The sequence below is a fragment of the Saccopteryx bilineata genome, chromosome 1 (assembly GCF_036850765.1).
Source record: "Saccopteryx bilineata isolate mSacBil1 chromosome 1, mSacBil1_pri_phased_curated, whole genome shotgun sequence".
In the NCBI taxonomy this organism is placed as follows: Eukaryota; Metazoa; Chordata; class Mammalia; order Chiroptera; family Emballonuridae; genus Saccopteryx; species Saccopteryx bilineata.
The window spans coordinates 388,592,953-388,613,865 of record NC_089490.1 but is presented as its reverse complement, the minus strand read 5'-3'; the positions used below and the strand labels follow the sequence as shown (position 1 = coordinate 388,613,865).

The 20,913-nt window shown below is 55.7% G+C and overlaps 1 protein-coding gene across 5 annotated transcripts; it reads left to right on the top strand.

Annotated features, from left to right (window-relative positions):
* The first annotated feature begins 932 nt into the window (after window positions 1-932).
* Window positions 933-20,647, top strand: CHST1 (carbohydrate sulfotransferase 1). Of its 5 annotated transcripts, XM_066251351.1 has the most exons (5): window positions 933-1,023; window positions 1,279-1,370; window positions 16,612-16,716; window positions 17,361-17,432; window positions 18,538-20,647. In XM_066251351.1, exon 5 carries the CDS (start codon window positions 18,580-18,582, stop codon window positions 19,813-19,815), a length of 1,236 nt encoding a protein of 411 aa, XP_066107448.1. In that variant the 5' UTR covers window positions 933-1,023; window positions 1,279-1,370; window positions 16,612-16,716; window positions 17,361-17,432; window positions 18,538-18,579; the 3' UTR covers window positions 19,816-20,647. The 5 variants fall into 5 exon arrangements, with proteins under 5 accessions (XP_066107448.1, XP_066107446.1, XP_066107447.1 ...); XM_066251349.1 differs by lacking the exons at window positions 933-1,023; window positions 1,279-1,370 and adding an exon at window positions 3,807-4,231; XM_066251350.1 differs by lacking the exons at window positions 933-1,023; window positions 1,279-1,370 and adding an exon at window positions 3,807-4,231 and having other exon boundaries at window positions 16,606-16,716.
* The last annotated feature ends 266 nt before the right edge of the window (window positions 20,648-20,913 follow it).

The following is a 20,913-nucleotide window of genomic DNA, read 5'->3' as shown; positions in this document are numbered from 1 at the left end:
GGCTGAGGAACTGATAGGATGGGAAAGGACAAGAACAGGAATTTTAAGGATTTGGACAAAAAGATATTGTCTTCTGAATCCAGGTGCTGGCCACGCCTGGCAACTTCTGGGCCCAGTGACCCACGGCGGTCTTATGAGGAAAAAATGGGGATCCTATGTACCTGAGGAAACCATTTACTATCTGCCCCGAGGTAAGGCCTCAAATATTTGTTTTACTTCAACCACAGAGGAGTTCAAGTCCCTGATTCACCCAGAACAAAAATTCACCTAGAACAGGGAAGAATGGAAGGATAAAAGGTATGTGAGAGTCCTTTCGCTCAAACAGCAGGAGACCAGAGGCAGATTTAACAGCGGGAGCACCGGGTGCGCGCCCTGGGCTCCGACTTCTGAACGGCCCCGCAAAACCCCAACTTAACACTTTTTTCTAAGGACACCAAGTTTGGTTTCATATGTGCAATTTTAACATTAATAGTACATAATATTTTTTATTTATTTAAAAATATGGTTAACATGTATTTTTATCTTCCCTGTCTCTCTCTTTTTTAAGGTGCCCAATATTTTCTTCTGCACCTCAATCGACCTTAATCTGTCTCTGCTGGAGACCCAGCTGAAGGCTCAGCTCACTTTCTGGTGACACTGGGTAAGTTGCTTAATCTCTCTGGGCTTTGCTTTGCTCATCTGTGAAATGAGGGAGTTGGTTCAGCTTACCACCAAGGGCTCCTCTAACCCTAGTACTGGATGGGCCTCCTGAGCGGCACCTTCTCACACCACCTATGGGGAAACTGAAGCCCAGAAGACGAGTGCCCTGGGCCTGGCGGCCTCTGCCCAGGCTTCTTTGATTGGAACTTTCTCTACAGGTGCTGTGAGCTCTCAGGCCTGAAGTTCGGGAAGAAGGAGCCATCGTCTATGTGGTGGCTGCCTTGTCATCATCCCCTGTGAGACAGCGGAAATTGAGAATCGCAGACACAGATCTTAAATCAAAGCCCAGGCCATCAATCTCTCAGAAGAGACTGAAATAACAAGGTGGGTGGCACAGACTGCCACTGCATGGACAGGCGAGAGATATTAAAAAGCTGAGATCTGGAGCCCCCAAGTCCCGTAGCCAATTTCCAAATACCCAGGGATCTGCCTGCTGAGAGAAGAGGGAATGCCTCATTTTAGATTTCCCAGCAAGGCTTGGGGATTCTATTTCAGAAAACTCTCTGTCTGCGGGCTTCTGAAGGCTCTGTCCTGCCACTGTCCTCCCTAACCCATTCCACCTCCTGGTCCTCCCTGCAGGCATCTCCACTAGGGTCAGGCTGCCACACATGGCCCAGCAAAGCAGTTCACTCAAATCCTGACTCCACTCAGTACCAGCTCTGCGAACCTAGGTAAGCTGCCTAATTTCTTAGTCTCTGTTTCCTTGTCTATAAAAGAGGAATGGCCACACCTACTTCACAGCATTGTTTTAAGAGTTAAACAAAATAACCCACACAAAACAAATAGCATAGTGCCTGACACAGTAAGATCTCAAACATTAGTCATTAATATTATCTTCCTATTATCCCACACATAACCTCCATCTGGCTGCTGTTTCCTCTCTCTCATGGGCTCTCTGGCTCTTTTGCCTCTTTATGCCCTGTCCATCCCTCAAATTGCAGTTTAACTGCCTCCTCCAGGAAGTCTTCCTTGAATGACTCTCCTAAGCTCCATCTTTCTCTGATTTTGAAGGTTACATATTTTGGACTCAATCTTGTTTGCAGCAACTGTTCTTTGCAGCTTCATTGTGTGGGATCAAAATTTTCTGAACAAAGCCCCTCTGCTTGTGCTTTCTCCCTCCTCTCTTTCCCCTATAACACTTGCCACAGGGTAGTACACACAGTAGGTGCTCAAGAAATATTTATGCTTTTCAACTGGGAGATTCCAGGAAACTGGAAACAGAATCCCGGTGTTCCCGAGGTGAGGCTTTTTGTCTATTTTTAGAGTTTAAATGTTCCTTAAAAAATTCCAAATTCCACTCTGTCTTTATATTACAGCCACACCAATCTTCATGTCAGCCAGATGTACATTTCCCTCCTCTCCCCAAAATACACCCGAGTTTGAAAAATGAGGCGCTGTATCTGAGAATGCGAGATAGAGAAGTGCTCTCTAAACCCTGACTGTTCTCGTCAGGCTGAAGACTTGGGGAGGAATTAGCTCTGGGTGAAAGGGAATGTTCTGATGGCTCAGCTCGAGGCTGTTGGAGGTTGGTTTTCTATGGAGGGACAAACGGGATTTTGAAATATGAAGTCCTTGCTTCTTGGAAGGTCAGCACTTTTGTTAGGCACCTCAGAGCACTGGCACTTCTTGAGGGGGGGGGACGCAGAGAAGGAAACAGATCTGGTCACCTTGAGGTTAGGATTAAGGACTGGCACTGCCACCCTGGCTGTGGGTGAAGGGTAGTCAGGGCTGGGGCCAGGCTGCTGCCACTGCAGGAAAACCCTGGAAGGTGATCAGGGATCACACGGGTTCACACTCTAGCTCGATGGGGATACATTGCCAGGCGGGTGGTGGTTGTAGGAGCTTATAATTATGAATTTGCAGTTGTGACCAAGATAAACGACCATTTGGTTTGGTGGGACCCTGGGGTTCTGGGTGTACAGAGAGACTTGATGGTCTGCCTGAGTCCTTCAGGGGAGCACAGAGGCCACATTTTCCTCAGGGTGAGTGAGCAAATGTTTGTTCCTGGCTACCCTGAACACCAAGCAGCCAATAACAGTAACAACACTGCATGATTATTGAGCACTTATGATGTGCCAGACACTGTGCTGAGTGTTTTACATGCATTTTCCCATCTGGTGTTTTACAACAGCCTGATGAGGTGTGGCCTCTAAGGTGGCCAGCCCCCAGTCAGAGGTGAGGGCAGGACTGGTACTACCCCTGTCTTCTCTAGCCCAGGGGCCACTGATTACATGGTGTCCTCTGCCTGTTTACCCTGCTTCTACTCCACTACACTCTGGGAGGCCAGAAGTCCCGTTTGTCTTGTCACCGAGTCCCTGGTGCCCATGCAATCCTGGCCTGTGAGAGATGCTCAGTCAATATTTATACAGAGAATGAGGACTGAGATAGCCTACGGGCTATGCCACCTGGTGTCCCTATATAGGGGCAGCAGTGGCTCCAGATTCCCACCTAGGAGGCTACTGGCAGTCCAGCAGGAAGAAGGTGGGCGGGGTGTGGGATTGGCCTGGAAGGCTGTCCGACAGCAAATCCACTCTAACATCCCCTAAACCCTCCTTTACCCCCGACTCTGGCCAAGAGGCACAACTAGATTCAAAGGGGTGAGGGATGGATGGCCTCGGGGTATGTATTGGGGTGTTGATACCGAAAGGTGGTGGTTGACTCTTGTTCTGGGTTCTGGAGTGCCTCGGTTGCGTTGGCTGGGTAAGAGAGAGGACATTCGGGCCCGGGGTGAGGATAGAGCACCAGACGGACTTGGGAGGGTGGCATTTAGGCGGGAAGCCCTCAGTGAGCGCCCTCGGTGGGGGATGGGTGGGACAGTATGGGAAGAGATGCCAGCGGGCAGCCTGCGTCCTCGATCGTGCGCCTTCCAAAACCCGGGGTGTGGGTGTGGCTCCCCTCGGGAGGAGCCGGACTCTCGCACAGGAGGGGCCTGCCGAGGGGGTGTCCGCAGCGCCAGTGGTGGGGCAGCACAGGGCGCGGAGGGGGCGAGGGCGGGAGCCGGCAGGGAGCGGAGGGCGCGCGGGCGGGGTGGGGAAGAGCAAGGGGCGGGCAGCCGCCGAGGGGCGGGCGGCTTTGTGGGGGGTGGAGCCGGGACCGCAGCGCCCGCCGTTCTATCGGCGCTGGAGCCGCCGCCGCCGCCGCCGCTCTGGGCTCGGGACTCCAGGCGGGCGGCAGGCGTTCGGTGGGGCTCCGGCGCCTGCGGCTGCTGCTCTTCTCCCGTGCACGGGGCTGCAGCGCTCTGGGTCCTGGCCGCTGGCCCGGCGACCCTTCTTCCCCGGTCTCGCGCCCTGCTCTGGGGAAAGCTCTCCGCCAGCCGAACCGCCCCGGGTTCGCGACCCCGGGCCATGAAGAGGGGCCCGTGAGGGGCGCGCGGAGGCGGCAGAGGAGGAGGGAGGCCAAGAAGGAGGGCGCGGGAGGCGGAGGATGCCGCCGCCGCCACCGCCGCCCGCCGACCCCGGGCGAGCCTGACTCCAGACCCGAGGATGGAGCCGGCGCTGGGCGCTGCAGCGGCTCCCCGCGCGCCCCCGACCAGGTATCGGCCGGGCCCGGCTGGCCCCGGGCGGGCGGGAGCGGACCCTCGCTGCAGCGGGCGGGAGGGGCGCGGGCGCGGTGGGAGACGCCCCTCCGCTTGCGGACAGTCGCCACCGGCGGTGCGGGGCTGCGGGAGGACAGCAGCGTGTTGGGCGCGGGACGGGGCTCCTTAGGCTAGTGGCGGGCGAACGCCGCGATCACCCCGGCCCACCCCGCCTCCATTCAGGGAGGGCAGCAAACTTGAGACGCGCGGCGGCCCCGAGGCGCCCGGCTGCTTTCCGCTGCGGAGCACTCGGGGGCTGCTGGGGCTCACTGTCCCACAGCCTGTGCGGCTCCGGTCTGCTGACTCGCCTCGAGACCCTGAGGTCCCCACTCCTGCACAACTTTCCAAACCAAGGCTGCACTCAGAATCCGGGGGCTGCCCCCTGCTAGCTGCTCCCAGTCCCGGCTCCGCACCCGCACGACCACTTTGCGATGAGCTTGCTCCCGGTGGGGCCCAGGTCCTCGGATGGTGCAAAGCCCCCCACGGGAAGCCGGAGTCAGACTCCCGCTCTTCTCTGGGTAGGACGCCGGGAGCACCGCTTCCCAGGCTCTGGGAACCCAATGACCGCTTTCACAGCAACAGCCCAGAATAGTCCTGGCTGGGAAGCTAAGGGTTAAATGGTAAGACCTGACGGTCCTCCTAGGGTGGCATCTTGGTGGCCTGATTTGCGGTGCCACAGGGTGCCCCTTCCTCCCTCCAGCGCCTCCCCCGCCCCATCCCGGGCCTGCCCTTTCCCAGGATTAGGTCCCTCAGCTCTGGTGCAGGTTTTCTTAGATGGACTTAAACACTGCTCTTAGACGGCAGGCTCCTAAGAAGGGCTGCTGGGGAGTCTAGGTGCCAGAGGCTGAGTATGTGGGCACGGAGGTGGAGGCAGGAAATGGGCAAACATTAAGCTCAGCATCTTTCTGAGGGCTGGTAAGGGTGGGGAGCGGCGGGGACCCAGGACTTGGGGCATGAAGTGGGCACCCTGGCTGGGAAGGTAGCTAGCTGCTTTGGCAAAACCAAAGGAACCAGTAGGTGTAAGGGAGGCAAGCAAGTGGGGGCCAAGGAATCAGGTACCTGCTTGCAGGGGATCCTCACCCTCTCAAGGTGGGGCCAGATGTCTGAGAGCTCACCTGGGCAGACTCCAGTCGTCAACAGCTGGGGACCTTGACAGGTATCACCATGACCCTGTTTCTTCTTCTAAGTGCTCTCATGGTCGTGACTCACACATTGGATTTACCAAGGAGGTATCAAGCTTCCAAAATCTTTTTTCCCCTTCCCTCCTGGGACTTCAGGGAGCTACTAGGGAAAGGAGGGGCCAGATTTGGGGACCTTAGTCCCATGTGGGAGGCCCAGAGCCTGGCACTGCAAACTTTCATTTCCTTGCTATTGTCCCAATTACGGCAGGTGAATGGCCATTGGCCAAGCCTGGATGGAGGGCAAATGACAAGAAGTGTCACCTAATGATCCACCTAGTGCTGCAGGAGGACTTTGAAATCATGTCCAATGCTCCCTCCTGGCACATAGGCTAACACCTGGCCTCCTCCTCTTCATGCAGGAACACATTTCCCCCCTAAAATCAGAATTTTCCTCTTTGCTGAATACTGCAAAGCTTTTGGCCAGAGGTCTCCTCCTTAGCATCTGAAGTCAAGCTTCTCTTGTGGACAGCTTCCCTCCTCTCTGGTCCCTCCACCCCCTCTGCCATGTGAGGTCGCATTAGGAGAAAGGTAGAGCCCCCTTACCTTCCTGCCCCCCATAGAGCCCTAGTTCCATGACAAGGCTGGAGCTGATGGTGTAGATGTTGGCTGTGCACATATGGAGGAGGTGTGCATCTGTGCTCTCTTAATCTGCAAGGAACCCAGATGTCAGGCTGTCACTGGGGGGCCAGGCTTGTGACCCCCTTCTCCTCGCTCACTTCCCTCTCTTCCTCCCTTTCCCACTGTGTCTTCTTTACTTTTCCAACTCTGCATTGGTGCGGGGAGGGAGCATTTGATATTCATAATCTTTGGTTCAGAGAAGGTCCCGAAGCCCTGAGTCACTGTATGGTTTCCATGGAAACAGACTTGTTCAGAGGACTCGCTGTAGCGCGGCAGTGGTGGGGGAGAGGGAAACATATAGTAAAATCAGGCTCCACAAGTGTGGCAGGAGTTGGACCAACTCCTTTCAAAGGGGACAGAGAGGGAGACTGGGTAAGGCTGTGGGGGCCCCTAGGAGGGGCTACCACTCCCCACCCGGTGGGGGCCCCCATCAGGAGCTGCTCATCTCCCCCCCATGGCTCTTGGCAGGCCGCTGCTTCTCTCGTGGCCCTTCTGGCTCGGTGCCAAGGCTCCTGGCTGCTACTCTGTGCCTCAGTTTCTGCCTCTGTGAAATGGAGAAAACAAGCACCTGTCTCCTAGGGCTGTTGTGAGGTCAGATGCATTAATATGAGGAGCACACTCTGGATGGAGTCATAGCAAGTGCTCAATAAGTGTCATTGTTACTAATTCTGGGGCTTGAAAGGAACTTCCCCAGCACAGTCCCTTGGATCTATCTTGTGTGTACTGGTAGGTTGTCTTGACATCTGGCAGAGCTGGCCTCCTGCTTCGGGAGAGCTGCCCTCGGCAGCCCCAGTACACCCCCAGCTGGGCACCAGCCATCCATCTCTTCCTTCCACGGAGCATTTATTTAGGGTGCTGGGAGCCTGGCACCATGCTAGGGAGCTTTGGCTCGGGTTGAGACCCCACCTGTCTAGGAGCCTTGTGGGAACAAATCCAAGTCCAGATGAATGGGCAGCTTCTTGCTTCAGCTTGCTTGGTGTCAGAGGGAGAGGGACAGGAGGGGTCCCAGCTCTGAGGACAGAGAGCAGGGATTGGTGCAACTTTCCTTGGTCCTGGAGAAGCTAGTTCATCTGACTGAAGGCCATCTCCCTCCCGGTGATCTGCCCAAAAGGGATTGAGAACTCTCCAAAAAGATAACAGACCCTGACCTTTTCCCCCAACCCGCCCCCTCCCCCACGGCCGAAGTTAAACCTCTATCACTGAAATGTTCCCAGCATACCCTACAGGTCTGGACAGGCTCAGGTCTCCAGCCCTCCCCACCAGCAGGCAGGGAGAGAGGCCTTCCACGGCTGCTTACCTCAGCAGCACCTGCCTCGGGGCAGCAGCTCCTGACGTTCTGGGTGCTAGAAACGGCTTGGCCCGAGTCTCCCTCGCCAGCCCCTCCACTGCGGCCCGCCCCTCCCTGGCCTGCAGTCATTCCTTTCTCTTTGTGTCGCTGTTCCTCTCCTCTCCTTCTGTGAGGTGCCTTCAGCTCCAGGCTCCCATCGCATCCAGCTCTTAGAGCTGCAAGACAGCCTTCCTATCTGCCAGCCCTTCTATTTCGTAGATGGGAAAACTGAGATTCTCTGGGCCGCCTGTTTGGCCAGAACCCAAGCTGGCCGTGGGTCTCCCAGTTCCACACAGGCCCTGGGCTGCCCGTCTCTCTTCCTGGCTCTCCAGGTAGCCCTGATGCTGGCCTGCAGCCCCCATGCCCTCCCCCACGCTCTGTCTCCTGCCAGGGTCCTTCCCCCCGGGTCTCTCTGGACCATTTTACTGTCCTCATTGGCGTTCACAACACCTTCCAATTTAATATCCTCTGCAAATTTCATTAACGGACTGTTTACTCCCTCTCTCAGGATCATTAATGAAGATGTTAGATAAGCTCTGACCCAGAGCTGGGTCTGGGCAGCCCTGCTCCCTCTCCCGACTCTGTCCCCTCAGCCTCCTCACCCTGGGCGCGCCTCCCCCACCTGGGACCTTCGGGACCTGCCCCTCCCGCTTTGGCCACATGACAAGTGCTTAGGGCCAAGTCTGTGTGAATTAATTTTGTGAGATTACTCGAGGCACTGTATCAAATGCTTTGCTAAAAATCAAGATATATTACCCTGCCTGCACTTCCTTCATCTACCAGTCTTGTAATTCTATCAAAAAAGCTATCAAGTTTGTCAGGCATGATTTGTTCTTTATAAATCCCCACCGTGTCACATGGGGCACAGAGTTCCCGCGTTTTCTAAATGTTGCGAGATTCCCTCTTTGTGTCTGCTCCTTGATTAGAGCCGGAAGGCTGTGGGCGGGAACTGCCGCGATGCCTACCTGTCTCCTCCTCGGGGCTGGGGAACAGGGCACAGCCCTGCTCTACTCTGGATCTCTGCTGGGGCCAGAGAGTGGTCTAGTGCACACTGAGTTCCTGCAGTGGCCTGGGGTCTCCAAACTGAACACCGGGGGGCGGGCTGGATGGAGGCAGGGCCTCATGGATTCTGTAGGTAAGTGACAATGACAGACAAGTATGATGCCAACATTTGAAGGTATCATTATGTAAGTGATTACCATGTACTAGGAAGTATGCCAAAAGCATTATGGGCCAGAAGGTCTCATGTAAGCCCCTCACCTGCCCTGGGAGGTGGGCATGATCTCTCCTCGCCAGCTACGTTGGGCTCAGACAGGGCCAGGCTGCCCAGGACCCAAGGTCTGGTTTCACACTCTGCTGTTTTTCCTAAGCGCTTAAGGGGTATGTACAGGATCAGGGGAACGATCAAGGGTTTTAGGAAGTCGTTAGGGAGAACCTTGTATACGCACCTCACACACAGTGCCCCATATCTGAATCCAGTTCCCACCCTGCCACCTTCCAGCTGTGGAAGCAAGTCACTTAACCTCTGTGAGCCTTGTCCCACACCTGTGAAACGGATCCCTGAAGAGCAGCTGCCATTATGTCAACTCACGCAGGTCCCTGTTGATATCGGGGCAAGGATAGTCATCGGCTGTCAGGCTACCGGTGGGTGGCTCTCCCTGATGCTCCTTGTCTAGGAGATAGAGTGACAGGCTGAGCCTTGCTGGCATCCTCGTGACCAGCTGCGGGGCTGGTGATAAGTTCTGAGCTTAGGGGGCAGGGGGCCTTCTCTGGGCCTTCAGCCCAGACCTTGTGTCCCAGTCCACACCGTTTCTGGCCAGATGGTAACAACGCCATCTTTCGGTGTCCTCCAGGCTGCACAGGGGTGCAGCATTCCCGGGCTCCCTGGACATGAACCCACTCCCTCCTCCCTGACTTTCTTAGCCCGACCTGGAGCCCCAGCCCGGGAGCAGAGTGTGTTTTGGCTATTGCCTACCACACATCACACTGCACCAGGCCTGGCTCCACCCATCCTCTTCTAATCTTTGTGATAATCTTCCTTCTTGTCATTCAGCTCGGGAGAGAAAAACCCCTGGGAAGTGGTGAGCTAGCACAGTCTCTAGCACAGTTTGGTGTGCCACGGAACAGCAAGAAGGGCCCTAGGCAGCCTCCCATGGCTCCAGCTGACACCCCAGGGGCCTAATTCTTAGAGATGGTCAATGGGTGTTTGTTGAGCCCATGCCTGGGGTGGGGTGAATGCCGAGGCCAAGGTGGCCGCCAGGGTCCCAGGACACACTGGTGTCCACCTGGGCCCTGCATTCCCTTCTCTTCCCCTCTGGTCTCCAGGTGCTGGCTGATGCTCGTGTTCTTGGGTGTGGTCTGGGGGCTTAACTTTGTGGTTAGGGCTAGGGCCAGCCCTTGGGGCTGAGCTTGAATCCTGGCCTGACCACGGACTAGCTGGCATATGCTTGGAGAGCCCCCTCCCTTGCTTGGGCCTCCCTGTTCCTCATCTGTGAAAGATGGCAGTGGTGGCCATTGTAAGGAACCAGCTGATGGGAACCAGAACCCCGATCGTCTCTGGGTATCCCCTGTAGCCCCTCCATCGTGCATTAGAGCCCCAAGCATCAGGTGAGCCTCCCCCGGCCTAGCCCTCCCTCATCTCAGGGGCCAGCAGGGACTCATGCAGGTGGCTCTGCGGCTGGAATCTGTGGGTCAGGATCCGGGGACACTGCCTCTGTCTCCCGGCTCATCTGGCAGCAGCTGCCTGTGCTCCAGCTCCTGTCTGTGATTTCCCATTCTTGAAATGGGAGGATGAGCTCAAGGCTCGGTGTCCAGGGGGCAGGGCCTCAGTACTGTTCCGACTCTGACGGTGGCTGCCAGGAGGGGAGGGAGGACAGGAAACCAGGGCCTTCCGCCCAGTGGCGGGGCAGGAGGGTTCCGCCTACCACAGGCCAGGCTGCAGGACAGGCCTGAGGGAACTGGACCCTTCTGACTCATCCCTGTCCCGAGAGGTGCTGGGCACACTGAGGCCCTGTGCCAGGAGGTCAGTCATTCTCCCCACTGCCAGGGAAAACTTTCTTCAGGTTGGGCAGCTGCGATGCCACCAACCGGCTGGGTGCAGGCAGGAACCTGAGGTGGCCTCTGTCACCCAAACAGCGGATGTCCCCAGGCACACAAGTTGTGCGAGCTTTAGTGGGGGAGCCAGTGGCGGCTATGTTATTCCTTAAACACTTCCAGGCCACTGTGGCCTGTTTGTAGGTTAGAGTATCCCCTAAAAATCCCACTCAGGGTTCCTAGTTTGGGTGCTGTTCTGGACCCAGCACTGTGCTAAGCTGTCGGCATTCGTCACCTTTCTGTCTCACAACCCGACTAGGTGAAAGGTTATGTGATTGTCTTTCTCATTCCATAGATAAGAACAGCTGGGGCCTGTGGAGGGCACGCGCCTTGACAAGGTCTCCCAGCTGTAAAGCGACAGCATGAGAGTCCAGACCAGGCCAGCCAGCCGGCCCCGCAGCCTGCGGCTTCCCATGCCTGTGGGTGACTGCTGGAGGCGGCTGGAGACACTGACCGGTGTCCCCATTGTCATCACACGTGGACACTGCAGTGACCTGCTCTGGAGACACAGGAGCTCGTAAGAGACAGCTGAGGAGCTCTGCTGAAAAGTCAGTCTGAAAAACCAGCAGCTCAGTCCCCCCTGTGTGCTTGCCTTGGAACCAGGATTGTGGGAACTCGTCCCCGCTGCACGTGCCTGAGGATGAGCTGGTTCCTCGCCCATGGGGTCGGTGGCTAGTTCGTGGGGCTGAGGGACTCTGTTGAGATTGCACATAAATACTACGTTTGTGCTGGTGCAGATTCTGGGGAGAAGGTCCATCGACCTGACCGTGTTTCCAGTAGAGGGGACATGGCCCCAGAGAGAAGCACTGTGCCTCCTGTCTCCCCTGGGCTGACCCAACCACAGAGGCTAGTCCGGAGACACCATCAGCTCACCTCACCTCCAAGGCTGCAGTGGATGAATCATGTGTTGGCATACTGCTTACCTTAAAGGATGGTAGAACACAGCCCCAGGAAGCCTGTCCTTGGGCTTACTAGGTGTGGGCTCTCGAGGACCGCGTTACCACTCGGGGCTCTCTCGGAGACCCCTCAGGAGAAGTCTGGTGCTGAATTCAGTATCAGGAATAGCTGGGTAGCTCTTGAGCAGATGCTTTAACCTTAACCTCATGGATCCTATGAAATATATACATGAAGTATTTTCCTTCCCCATTGGCTGCTAGGTAGCTCTGACCTACGTGTGTATCCCAGGAGTGGCTGGACTCTTGGGCGCTGACCTGGCTCCTAGTTCTCTCAGACTGTCACATCCTTGTTTTCTGCCTGCCTCATTTCGTCACCTCATTTTCCTTGGGAAGAAAAAACCTTGTTGCATTATGTGTTTTAGCCTTAACTAAACAAACGCCTAAGGTGGATCAGCGCTGGCTACGCAGACGCAGGGATTAAGCATTTCCTTTCTCCAGTCTCCATCCCAGAGGCCTGTTTGCCAACTCCTCCCTCGCTGTCCAGTGTCCCCTGCCCCTTGCTCCGGTTCCTGAGACCTTAGAGCCGTGGGGCCCCTCCTTGCTTACTGGCTCGTGAGTGTGGTTAGAAATACGATATTCAGATGTTTTCCTTTGCTTTCCGGACGTCCTCAGAGCTTCACGAGCTGTTTTTAGGGAGAGAAAGCTGGGAGGACAGTTGTCCCCCCACTCAGGCCTCAGCTGCTCCCCGCACCCGTGGGTCCCCTTTGAGGCCTCGCCCTCTCCCAGCTCCTGCCCTGTCTCAGAAGCCATAGCTGACACTCAGTGGACTGTCTGAGCAGACAGAGCCCCATTCTGGCAGAAAGGTAGCGACTCTGACCCTGGTGCCTCAGAAACGAGGGAGGAGAGATGTGGCTGGCAGTGCCCTGGGGAGAGAATAGTTGGCACAGTGAGGTGCCAGTGCTGATTTTTGAGGCCCCACCCTGCCACTAGTCCTCCAGTTCTTGCATGGGTGGCTTCACTCTGTCCCCAAAAGTTAATAAACTTAAACTGGATCAAAAAGCTCAGTGTAAACTGTGTCTCCATCACTCCCCTGTCTCCTAGCTCCCCGACCGGGGCTTCTAGTTACTGGCTCCGCACAGGTCCTTGCAGTGGCTGTTTTACACACTTACAAGTATTGATGTACACACAGCCTGTGAAAAAGTCAGAAGTGGCAGTGCACTATGGCATATGTGTTTTCTGGCCCTAGGTGTTTTTTTTGTTTTGTTTTGTTTTTTTTTTAAAATATCTTGGGTGGTATCTGTGGAACCTTCTCTGATAGAGTTAGTTAAAAAGAAAATCCTAGGGTTGGGAGGATGCTGCTAGTAGAAGGTTCCTGAACCTTCTAGAGGCCACCCATGAGTGCCCTGCATTTCCCTAGAGGCTTAACCTCTCCAATTGTGTGTGGAATTGTGGCCACAGATGGATCTTTCTGGGAGGAACGATTGCATCTCTCCTGGGGTTATTGTGGCCCAGAAAATGCAGTCCCCACTCTGGGTTATGGGGGATTTCACGGAGGAGGGAGGGGAGAGGCTGGGGGCAGGGTGGCACTAACTTAGGAGGGCACAGCCCTTGTTCCTTCGGCCCCACTGGGACAGCCATGGATGAGATAGGGCAGAGCTGCCCCGTCCTGAATCTTCTCGGAAGATGACTGGACATTCCCACTCCCAGAGAAGGGTCCCCCGACCTCCAATGGGAGTGGCCCTGGCTCTGAGAGTGAGTATGGAGCCGTCCTGGGATCAGAAAACCTCCGTGGGCAGAGCTGGGAGGCCTCAGAGTTGCTGGATCTGTGGAAAAACAGGCACAGAGAGACCAGAGGGTGAGTCTGGGATCCCCAAACCAAGGAAAGGCAGGGGCTGTGAGCTGCTCCTGCTGTGCCATTCTGGTCAGCGCATTCAGCTCAGCGTTCCTTCCCTGGCCACAGCAGAGTGGGGCCGGGGAGCAGCAGCCCTTGCGATGAGGTCTGGCTGCCTGTTGCTGCTTGCCTCTCGGTGTGTGGATAAGGAAGAGGGGGTGCACAGAGCAGAGGCCACAGCCAGGGTGGGTGTGAAATCACCACACCTCATTGCATCCTGCAACATCACCTCCCGTTGGCTGCATCGTCACATTAAGCTGCAGCCAACCAACCTGCCCGGAATTCTGAACACAGCAAAGGTGCAGGTCTAAGAGGCTGCACTACAGCTTATGGCCACTAGAGGACAGCAGGAGAGCCACTGCGGTAGCTCAGCGTGAGTGAGTTCCTGCTGGGAGAGGAGCCAGGGAAGAAGGGGCAGTGGGCAGAGACCTGCCTGGCAGAGGTCTGGGCACAGTGGTCAAGGGGAGTGTGAGCCAGAGGCAGTGATGATTTGTTCTGAGGCATTTCTCAAAAACAAAAATCAAATAATACATTTAATGGTGATAATACGTAGTAAGTTACATTAGTTGAGTGCTTACTCTGTGCTACATACTACTAACGAATTAATCCTCACAACAGCCTTGTTAAAATTATCCCCATTTTGCAGGGGAAAATGGAGACCAAGAGATATTAAGAAATCTGGCTATCAGTGGGGCTGGTGTCAGAGCCTGTGTCTCACGCACAAGCATGAGGCAGTGCTATATTCTATGCCTGGCATTGACTAAATGCTTTATGTTTTTCAATTCTAGGATTATACCCACTTTACAGATGGGGAAACTGAACCTCAGTGGCAGTGAGTCACCCAGACCCACACACCTAAATGACATCTAAGTGGGCGTGGTTCCACGGCCTGAGCTCTGACTTGTAGTTCTTCAACAGAGAGGTGCTTGTCACCACCCCTCCACTATGCCTGTGCCTTAATATTGAGGTGGCTGACACGGACTCCGAGCTTTCTGTTGGGAGTAGGAGTTCACCAACTCCCCTGCTTTCCAAACAGAAGTTACAGATTCTGGGTGTAAGCTTTGCCTGGATTTCTAGTAACCAGACGTGGAGGGAGGCCATATCAGAGGCTACTAGAGGCTCCGGGAGGGGGCCGGAGGCTCGCAGTCTGGCTTTGAGGTGGAGGGCATTGAGGAGTCACTTACAGTGACCGAAGCTCTCCTGGGAACAATGGGACCTGGCCCGGGGGCCTTTGGTTTTCAGGGCATATGCCTCTAGCATACCAAGAAGGTTTGGCCAGCCCTGGCCCCTGCTCTGCCAGGCTGGCAGGACAGCGAGGACATTTCTAGGAGGACCTGACTTCCTCCATCCTCCCATTCCCATGCCCTGGCTTTGCCCTTCTGGGGGGCAGGGGGTGTCTGGTAATGGGGCCTTTGAACACATTCCCCTCCTTGGTACCCACCCAGGCTACACCATATGAAGTCGAGTGCCACTCTCTTAGGGTTTATAATATCAAGATGCTTCAGTTACTTCTAATTTATTAGTAAAGGCAGCAGCTTCCAACCCTGCCTTAAGGTTCTCTGGGTGGGGAAGGGGAGAGAGAGCGGAGGGAAGACTGAAATGGTCCTCTCCCTGCAGCATGCTCCTCTTTATTCTCTTTTTGGAACCGGAACCTTATAGTTAAATGAAGTCTCTTTAAGGGTCTGTTTCTTGTCTTGGTGAGGATCAAAGGGTATAAAATGTGAGTGGAATAGGGATCAGGGAGGAGGATTCAAGCACAGTCTCCAGAGCACAGTGTCTGGGCTGGAATCCTGGCTCTACCCCTTACCAGGCGTGTGAACTTGGGAAATTTATCTAACCTTACAGAGCCTCAGCTTCCTCATCTGTAAAATGGGGATATGACAGCATCAGTCTTACAGGGTTGGCGTGAGGGTGAGGTGAGCTGGTGCCTGTGGAGGGAGCATATGCCCCAGAGAAATATCGTGAATGCCCAGTAAGCACTCACCTTCCTTTGTGCTGTTTTACCCATAGTGCCTGTCTCATGCTGGGTAGCTGACAGATGTTGTGAGTAAATACAAAGGAAGTACCAACAAAGGCAGTGTGGCATTGCAACTAAAGAATAGTCCCTTAAATAGTACGTAGCACGATTACTGATGGTGTTCCCGACTTGATCTTCAAAGGCGTTCATGCTTGTCTTGGGGTACTTAGGGCAGGCTGGCACTTTGCAGGCGAGTGGGATTTAGGCAGAGTAGCTGTTTTCTCTGGGTACCACATCCAACCCAGCATCCTCTGCTGTCATGGGGTGAAGTAGAGGCCGGATGGGGTGTGGTCAGGATTAGGGTTTTTCTCTCCTCACATTGGAGGCTCCCAGGAATCTAGAGTGTGCTCCTTCCCTATTTACTGCCACCTGGGGATGTGGTGCTGCTTCCTAAAGGTTCTAAGGGGAGTTTCATACTTAAAAAAGGACTCCTAGACCCAGAGCTTCAGCTGGCCCATTGCATCTCAGCCTTGCCTCTGTGCCCCTCCCCCAGGCAAGCAGAAGCTCCCACTCTGTTTCTCACCAACCCCCTCCCCATAAGCTGATGGTGAAGGGGCCGAGCACTGGCCAGAGGGTCTGAACCAGACAGATTTGAGTTTTGGCTACTTCTTATTTGCTTATATGTATGCTTAGTCTTTGAGGTTCAATTTCTCCATCCGCAGGCAGTTGTAAAGAATAATGTGGTGTTGAGAGTAGGGTGAGCAGAGCCAGGCATTGCTTCAGGTTTGAGAAGTGAGGACCCCTTTGCTCCACCCCCAAAGAAGTCAAACCGAAATGCAAAATGAGGGAAGACGATTCACAAAGCACACGAGTTCAGCCCCTCACCCATAAACCAACTGAACAACGAGACCAGACAGCAACAGGAAGGAACATGCCAAGTCTCAGAACCCATCCGTCCGCCTCCTTCTAATGCCCAGTCCCTGTCACACCGATTCACAAATGGGATGGGGACAATAATCGAATGTATGTTTGAAGGACAAGTACGTGTAAGCTGGAGAAACAGAAAGTCAAATCTCCTTCGAGGGAAGAGTGTGGGCTGTGGGGAACCTGCTAGCCGTGGGTGCAGCCAGGCATTGTGCTCGGGCGGGTTACTCAGCCTCCGCGCCTCCGCTTTCTCGCCCCGTGGGGCTTGTGCTGCTTCCACACGAGGTCCCGCGGGGAATAAATGAGCTCCCTGGTGGACGGCTTAGCACTTTCACCGTACTCAGTGGGTGCTGACCAAAATAATGCTACGATCTTGGCATTTTAGCTTAGAATGTGCAGAGAGTGTGATGGTCAGGAACGCTCCCTGGTGCACTTCTGCTCTGAGTTTCAGGTAGCCCGGCTCCCCTGAGGCTGGAAGAAGCTCCCTCCCCAGCTGTCCCTCCACGTGGGCCTCAGCATCTGGGCTGTTGCTGCCCTTTCCACCTGCAGGTGTGAGGTGAGGCCCCTGCCCATACTGATTTCCACTAAACCCCTTCTGGGTAGTCACTGAACAAGTGGAATTTTGAAAGGTCAGGCTGTTCTATTGATTTTAAATATAGAACCAACTGAGGTTGTGTGCCAGCCCAGTTCTTGGGATAACTTTGACTCTGACGGTCTGTTCCAAGGCTGGAGGCTGAGCCCTGTGGATGGTTGGGTCAGTCTGGTCACTGGAGCTGAGTGAACAGAGCTAGCTAGGCCTGGGGGTGTTTGTGGCCAGTGGGTTTCTTTGCTGCTCCATTGGGTAGTGAGTGTGGGGGTCACCAGCTCTGGGTCAGCTGGGCGTGCAGGTGTGCCAGCTCCCTGCCCACTGGGTTCTGGTGTGAGCAGGGGACTATGGCTTGCTAGGAGGGTATGGGTGGGTAGAGTGAGTGGGATGTAGCTCTGGACTTCGAGGGCCGGATGAAAGGGACCAGAGATGGCACTGGGTTATTTGGAACTCCGAGTCAGTGACAGATCTGGGAGAGCACGCAGGGCCCTCATCACCCAGCTCTGGCAGGGGGCAGTCAGCAGGGCACAGGACATAAGAGGGCAAGGGTAGGAAGGGAGCTGCTGGGAGCCCAGCCCCTTTTCAGGACCCCTCCTCTCCTTGTTTCCCTGCAGTCTGCTGGCCATAGGGCTGCCACACCGGAGACCTGGTGGCTGTGGACTCCTCAGCTCGGAGCAGCCCCTTTGGTGAGTGGCGGACCCCTCCCTGCATTCGCTCGTGGAGCAACCCCTGCCCTCCCCAGGCCTAGTAGCTGAGCTAACAACCGCTCTTGGGGGACCTCCAGATGTTTGAGTTGGCTCCCTGCCCTGACCCTGGGCACATCCTTCACTTTCAGAGCTCTCCTGGGGCGCTCTCATCCTCCATGCTTTCTGGAAGTGCTCCTTCTGTTCCACCCCTTCCTCTTCTCTCTGTCCTGCTTGGTTTCTGGGACCATTGCTGGGTTACCGGTGGATTCCCAGTCTCACCTTGTGGATAGGAGCTGATGGCTGAACGGTGAAGGCCTATGAGGACTGGCCGAGGGAGAGGGGCCAGTCCACTCTCCTGTCATTGGGGTCACTTGCCCCATGGCCTGCACCTCTTTCCCCTGTGGTTAGGTGCAAATCCAGCGGGACACTGGGGCCTGGGAAGGGATGCTTCTCAGCTCCTCGATTTGTCTCTGCTCTGGGCCAGGTGACTCTTAGAGACCCCAGGGGCCTCAGGAGTCCTCATCTGGAGCAAGTTAGTCACCTGCATCCCTAAGTCAGGGGATGGTGGTGCTTGACACCGCTGTCTGCCTTTCCTGGCCCAGAGGGCATGGGTAAGCAGATGCTGGCAGCTCACCGACTCACAGAGTGCCAGGGTGCTTTCTGCGTGGGGTTTGGACAGGAAGATGACCGCATGGGTCAGTTTGTGAGGGTGGAAGAAGGTGCATGTGAGCCCAGGAGATGCCAACAGGGGTCACAAGCAGTGGCAGGGGAATGGCTGGAGGCAGGAACTGGCCATTCCCTGTGTTTGGGAGTTGGAGGAGTTAGTAGTTTCTTGCCCAGTGGGACCCCACTAAGGAACTGATCATTCCTGCCAGGAAGCCCCTATAGGCTAAACCCTGCAGAACAGGGTACTGGGAAGCAGCCTGTTCAGTCTCCACTATTCCCCCAGAGGACAGTGTTTAGCGTAACAGCTGCTCAGGCCTTAGACGCAGGAGGGAGCACTGGGCAGGGAGCTGGAGGTACTTCCCTGGACCCACTTGAAACCAACCCTTCCATGTGAGGCACCCAAGCCTGGCTCTCCCCTGACCACTGCCTTTGCCCGCAGACCTCGAAAGGTGGAGAAACAGCCCCATGAAGGTGCCCAGCCATGCAATGTTCCTGGAAGGCCGTCCTCCTCCTTGCCCTGGCCTCCATCGCCATCCAGTACACGGCCATCCGCACCTTCACCGCCAAGTCCTTCCACACCTGCCCCGGGCTGGCCGAGGCGGGGCTGGCCGAGCGGCTGTGCGAGGAGGGCCCCACCTTTTCCTACAACCTCTCCCGCAAGACCCACATCCTCATCCTGGCCACCACTCGCAGCGGCTCCTCCTTCGTGGGCCAGCTCTTCAACCAGCACCTGGACGTCTTCTACCTGTTCGAGCCCCTCTACCACGTCCAGAACACGCTCATCCCCCGCTTCACCCAGGGCAAGAGCCCCGCGGACCGGCGGGTCATGCTGGGCGCCAGCCGCGACCTGCTGCGGAGCCTCTATGACTGCGACCTGCACTTCCTGGAGAACTACATCAAGCCCCCGCCCATCAACCACACCACGGACAAGATCTTCCGGCGCGGGGCCAGCAGGGTGCTGTGCTCGCGCCCCGCGTGCGACCCCCCGGGCCCCGCCGACCTGGCGCTGGAGGAGGGGGACTGCGTGCGCAAGTGCGGCCTGCTGAACCTGACGGTGGCGGCCGAGGCCTGTCGCGAGCACAGCCACGTGGCCATCAAGACCGTGCGCGTGCCGGAGATCAATGACTTGCGGGCCCTGGTGGAGGACCCGCGGCTAAACCTCAAGGTCATCCAGCTGGTCCGGGACCCGCGTGGCATTCTGGCCTCCCGCAGCGAGACCTTCCGCGACACCTACCGGCTCTGGCGGCTCTGGTACGGCACCGGGAGGAAGCCCTACAACCTGGACGTGACGCAGCTGACCACGGTGTGCGAGGACTTCTCCAACTCCGTGTCCACCGGCCTCACGCGGCCCTCGTGGCTCAAAGGCAAGTACATGTTGGTGCGCTATGAGGACCTGGCCAGGAATCCCATGAAGAAGACCGAGGAGATCTACGGGTTCCTGGGGATCCCCCTGGACAGCCACGTGGCCCGCTGGATCCAGAACAACACGCAGGGCGACCCCGCCTTGGGCAAGCACAAGTACGGCACCGTGCGCAACTCGGCGGCCACGGCCGAGAAGTGGCGCTTCCGCCTCTCCTATGACATTGTGGCCTTTGCCCAGAACGCCTGTCAGCGGGTTCTGGCGCAGCTGGGCTACAAGATGGCCACCTCGGAGGAGGAGCTCAAGAACCCCTCCATCAGTCTGGTGGAGGAGCGGGACTTCCGCCCTTTCTCGTGACAAGGGCTTCATGGGTGGGGGTGAGGGGCACATGGTGTCGGTTTTGATAAAATGGACCGTTTTTAACTGTTGCCTTATTCCCCCCCATCCTATCTTTGTGTCCTTCCTGTCCCCTGCCCACCCCCCACTTCCACTTCCTTCTGCCTCTTTTGTCTCAGAAATTTGCACTATGTCTTGGACAGGAATCACTGGGGCAGAGAGGGAGTGAAGTGGGGTACAGCCCCCACCCCACCCCATTCAGATACAAGGATGTTGGGTCTCTGTGTGGATGGTGACAATGTTTACAAGCACCACACTCACACATTCACATACGTGCACACACACACACACACAGAGGCCCACAAGGAGAGACACCCCAAACCACACAACTGAAGCTTTTTGAATGGACGAGTGGTCAGGGTATGGTAGTTCTTACACTCTCTTACTTCTGCAAGGTAAGAGGTTAAAAACAAAGAGTCTCCCTCTCTCTAATTTTATGAATGGTGTCTACCCCTCCTCATCCTGCTTCCTGCCCACAAAGCCCTCGCCCCCTTTGGAGCAGAGAAACTGCCCCCTCCTGCCCACCCTCGCCTGCCGGTGAGCAGGCTTTTACTGTGAGGTGAATGTGGACCTTGTTTATTTTTCCCAGACTGTGGCTATGCTGTCTGTCTGTCTGAGTCTTGTGGCTGCCCCTGGACCAGTGATGGCTGATAAATCTTGTGGGTTTCTGATTGATCTTGGGGTCTATCTGTGATATTTCTTTGTGCCAAAAAGAAAAAAAAAAGTGGATCAGTTTGCTAAATGAACATTGAGATGCTTTTGTGTTTTCTGTAAATAAAAGAGTGCAATAATATCTGGGTGTGATTGTGGGATATTCTGCACGAGTGCGGGCAGACCTGGGTGGGGTCTAGATGTTTCTGGCTTTGGGAGGAGAGAGGGAGGTGGAGGGGGAGACGTCCAATGACCAGTCTCCAGCTTTCAGAACTCATGTCATCCTCATCACTCTCTGCGCTGAGGTCAGGGCTTCATTTCCATTCAGTCAGTTGAGACCAGACATCTTATACATCTTATAGCGCGGGGTGATGTTCAAAGCTTTGAACAAGTAGTATGGCTTGCTGA

Coding starts and splice junctions, on each gene's coding strand:
- CHST1 (XM_066251351.1), top strand. CDS start 18,580: ATGCAATGTTCCTGGAAGGCCGTCCTCCTCCTTGCCCTGGCCTCCATC.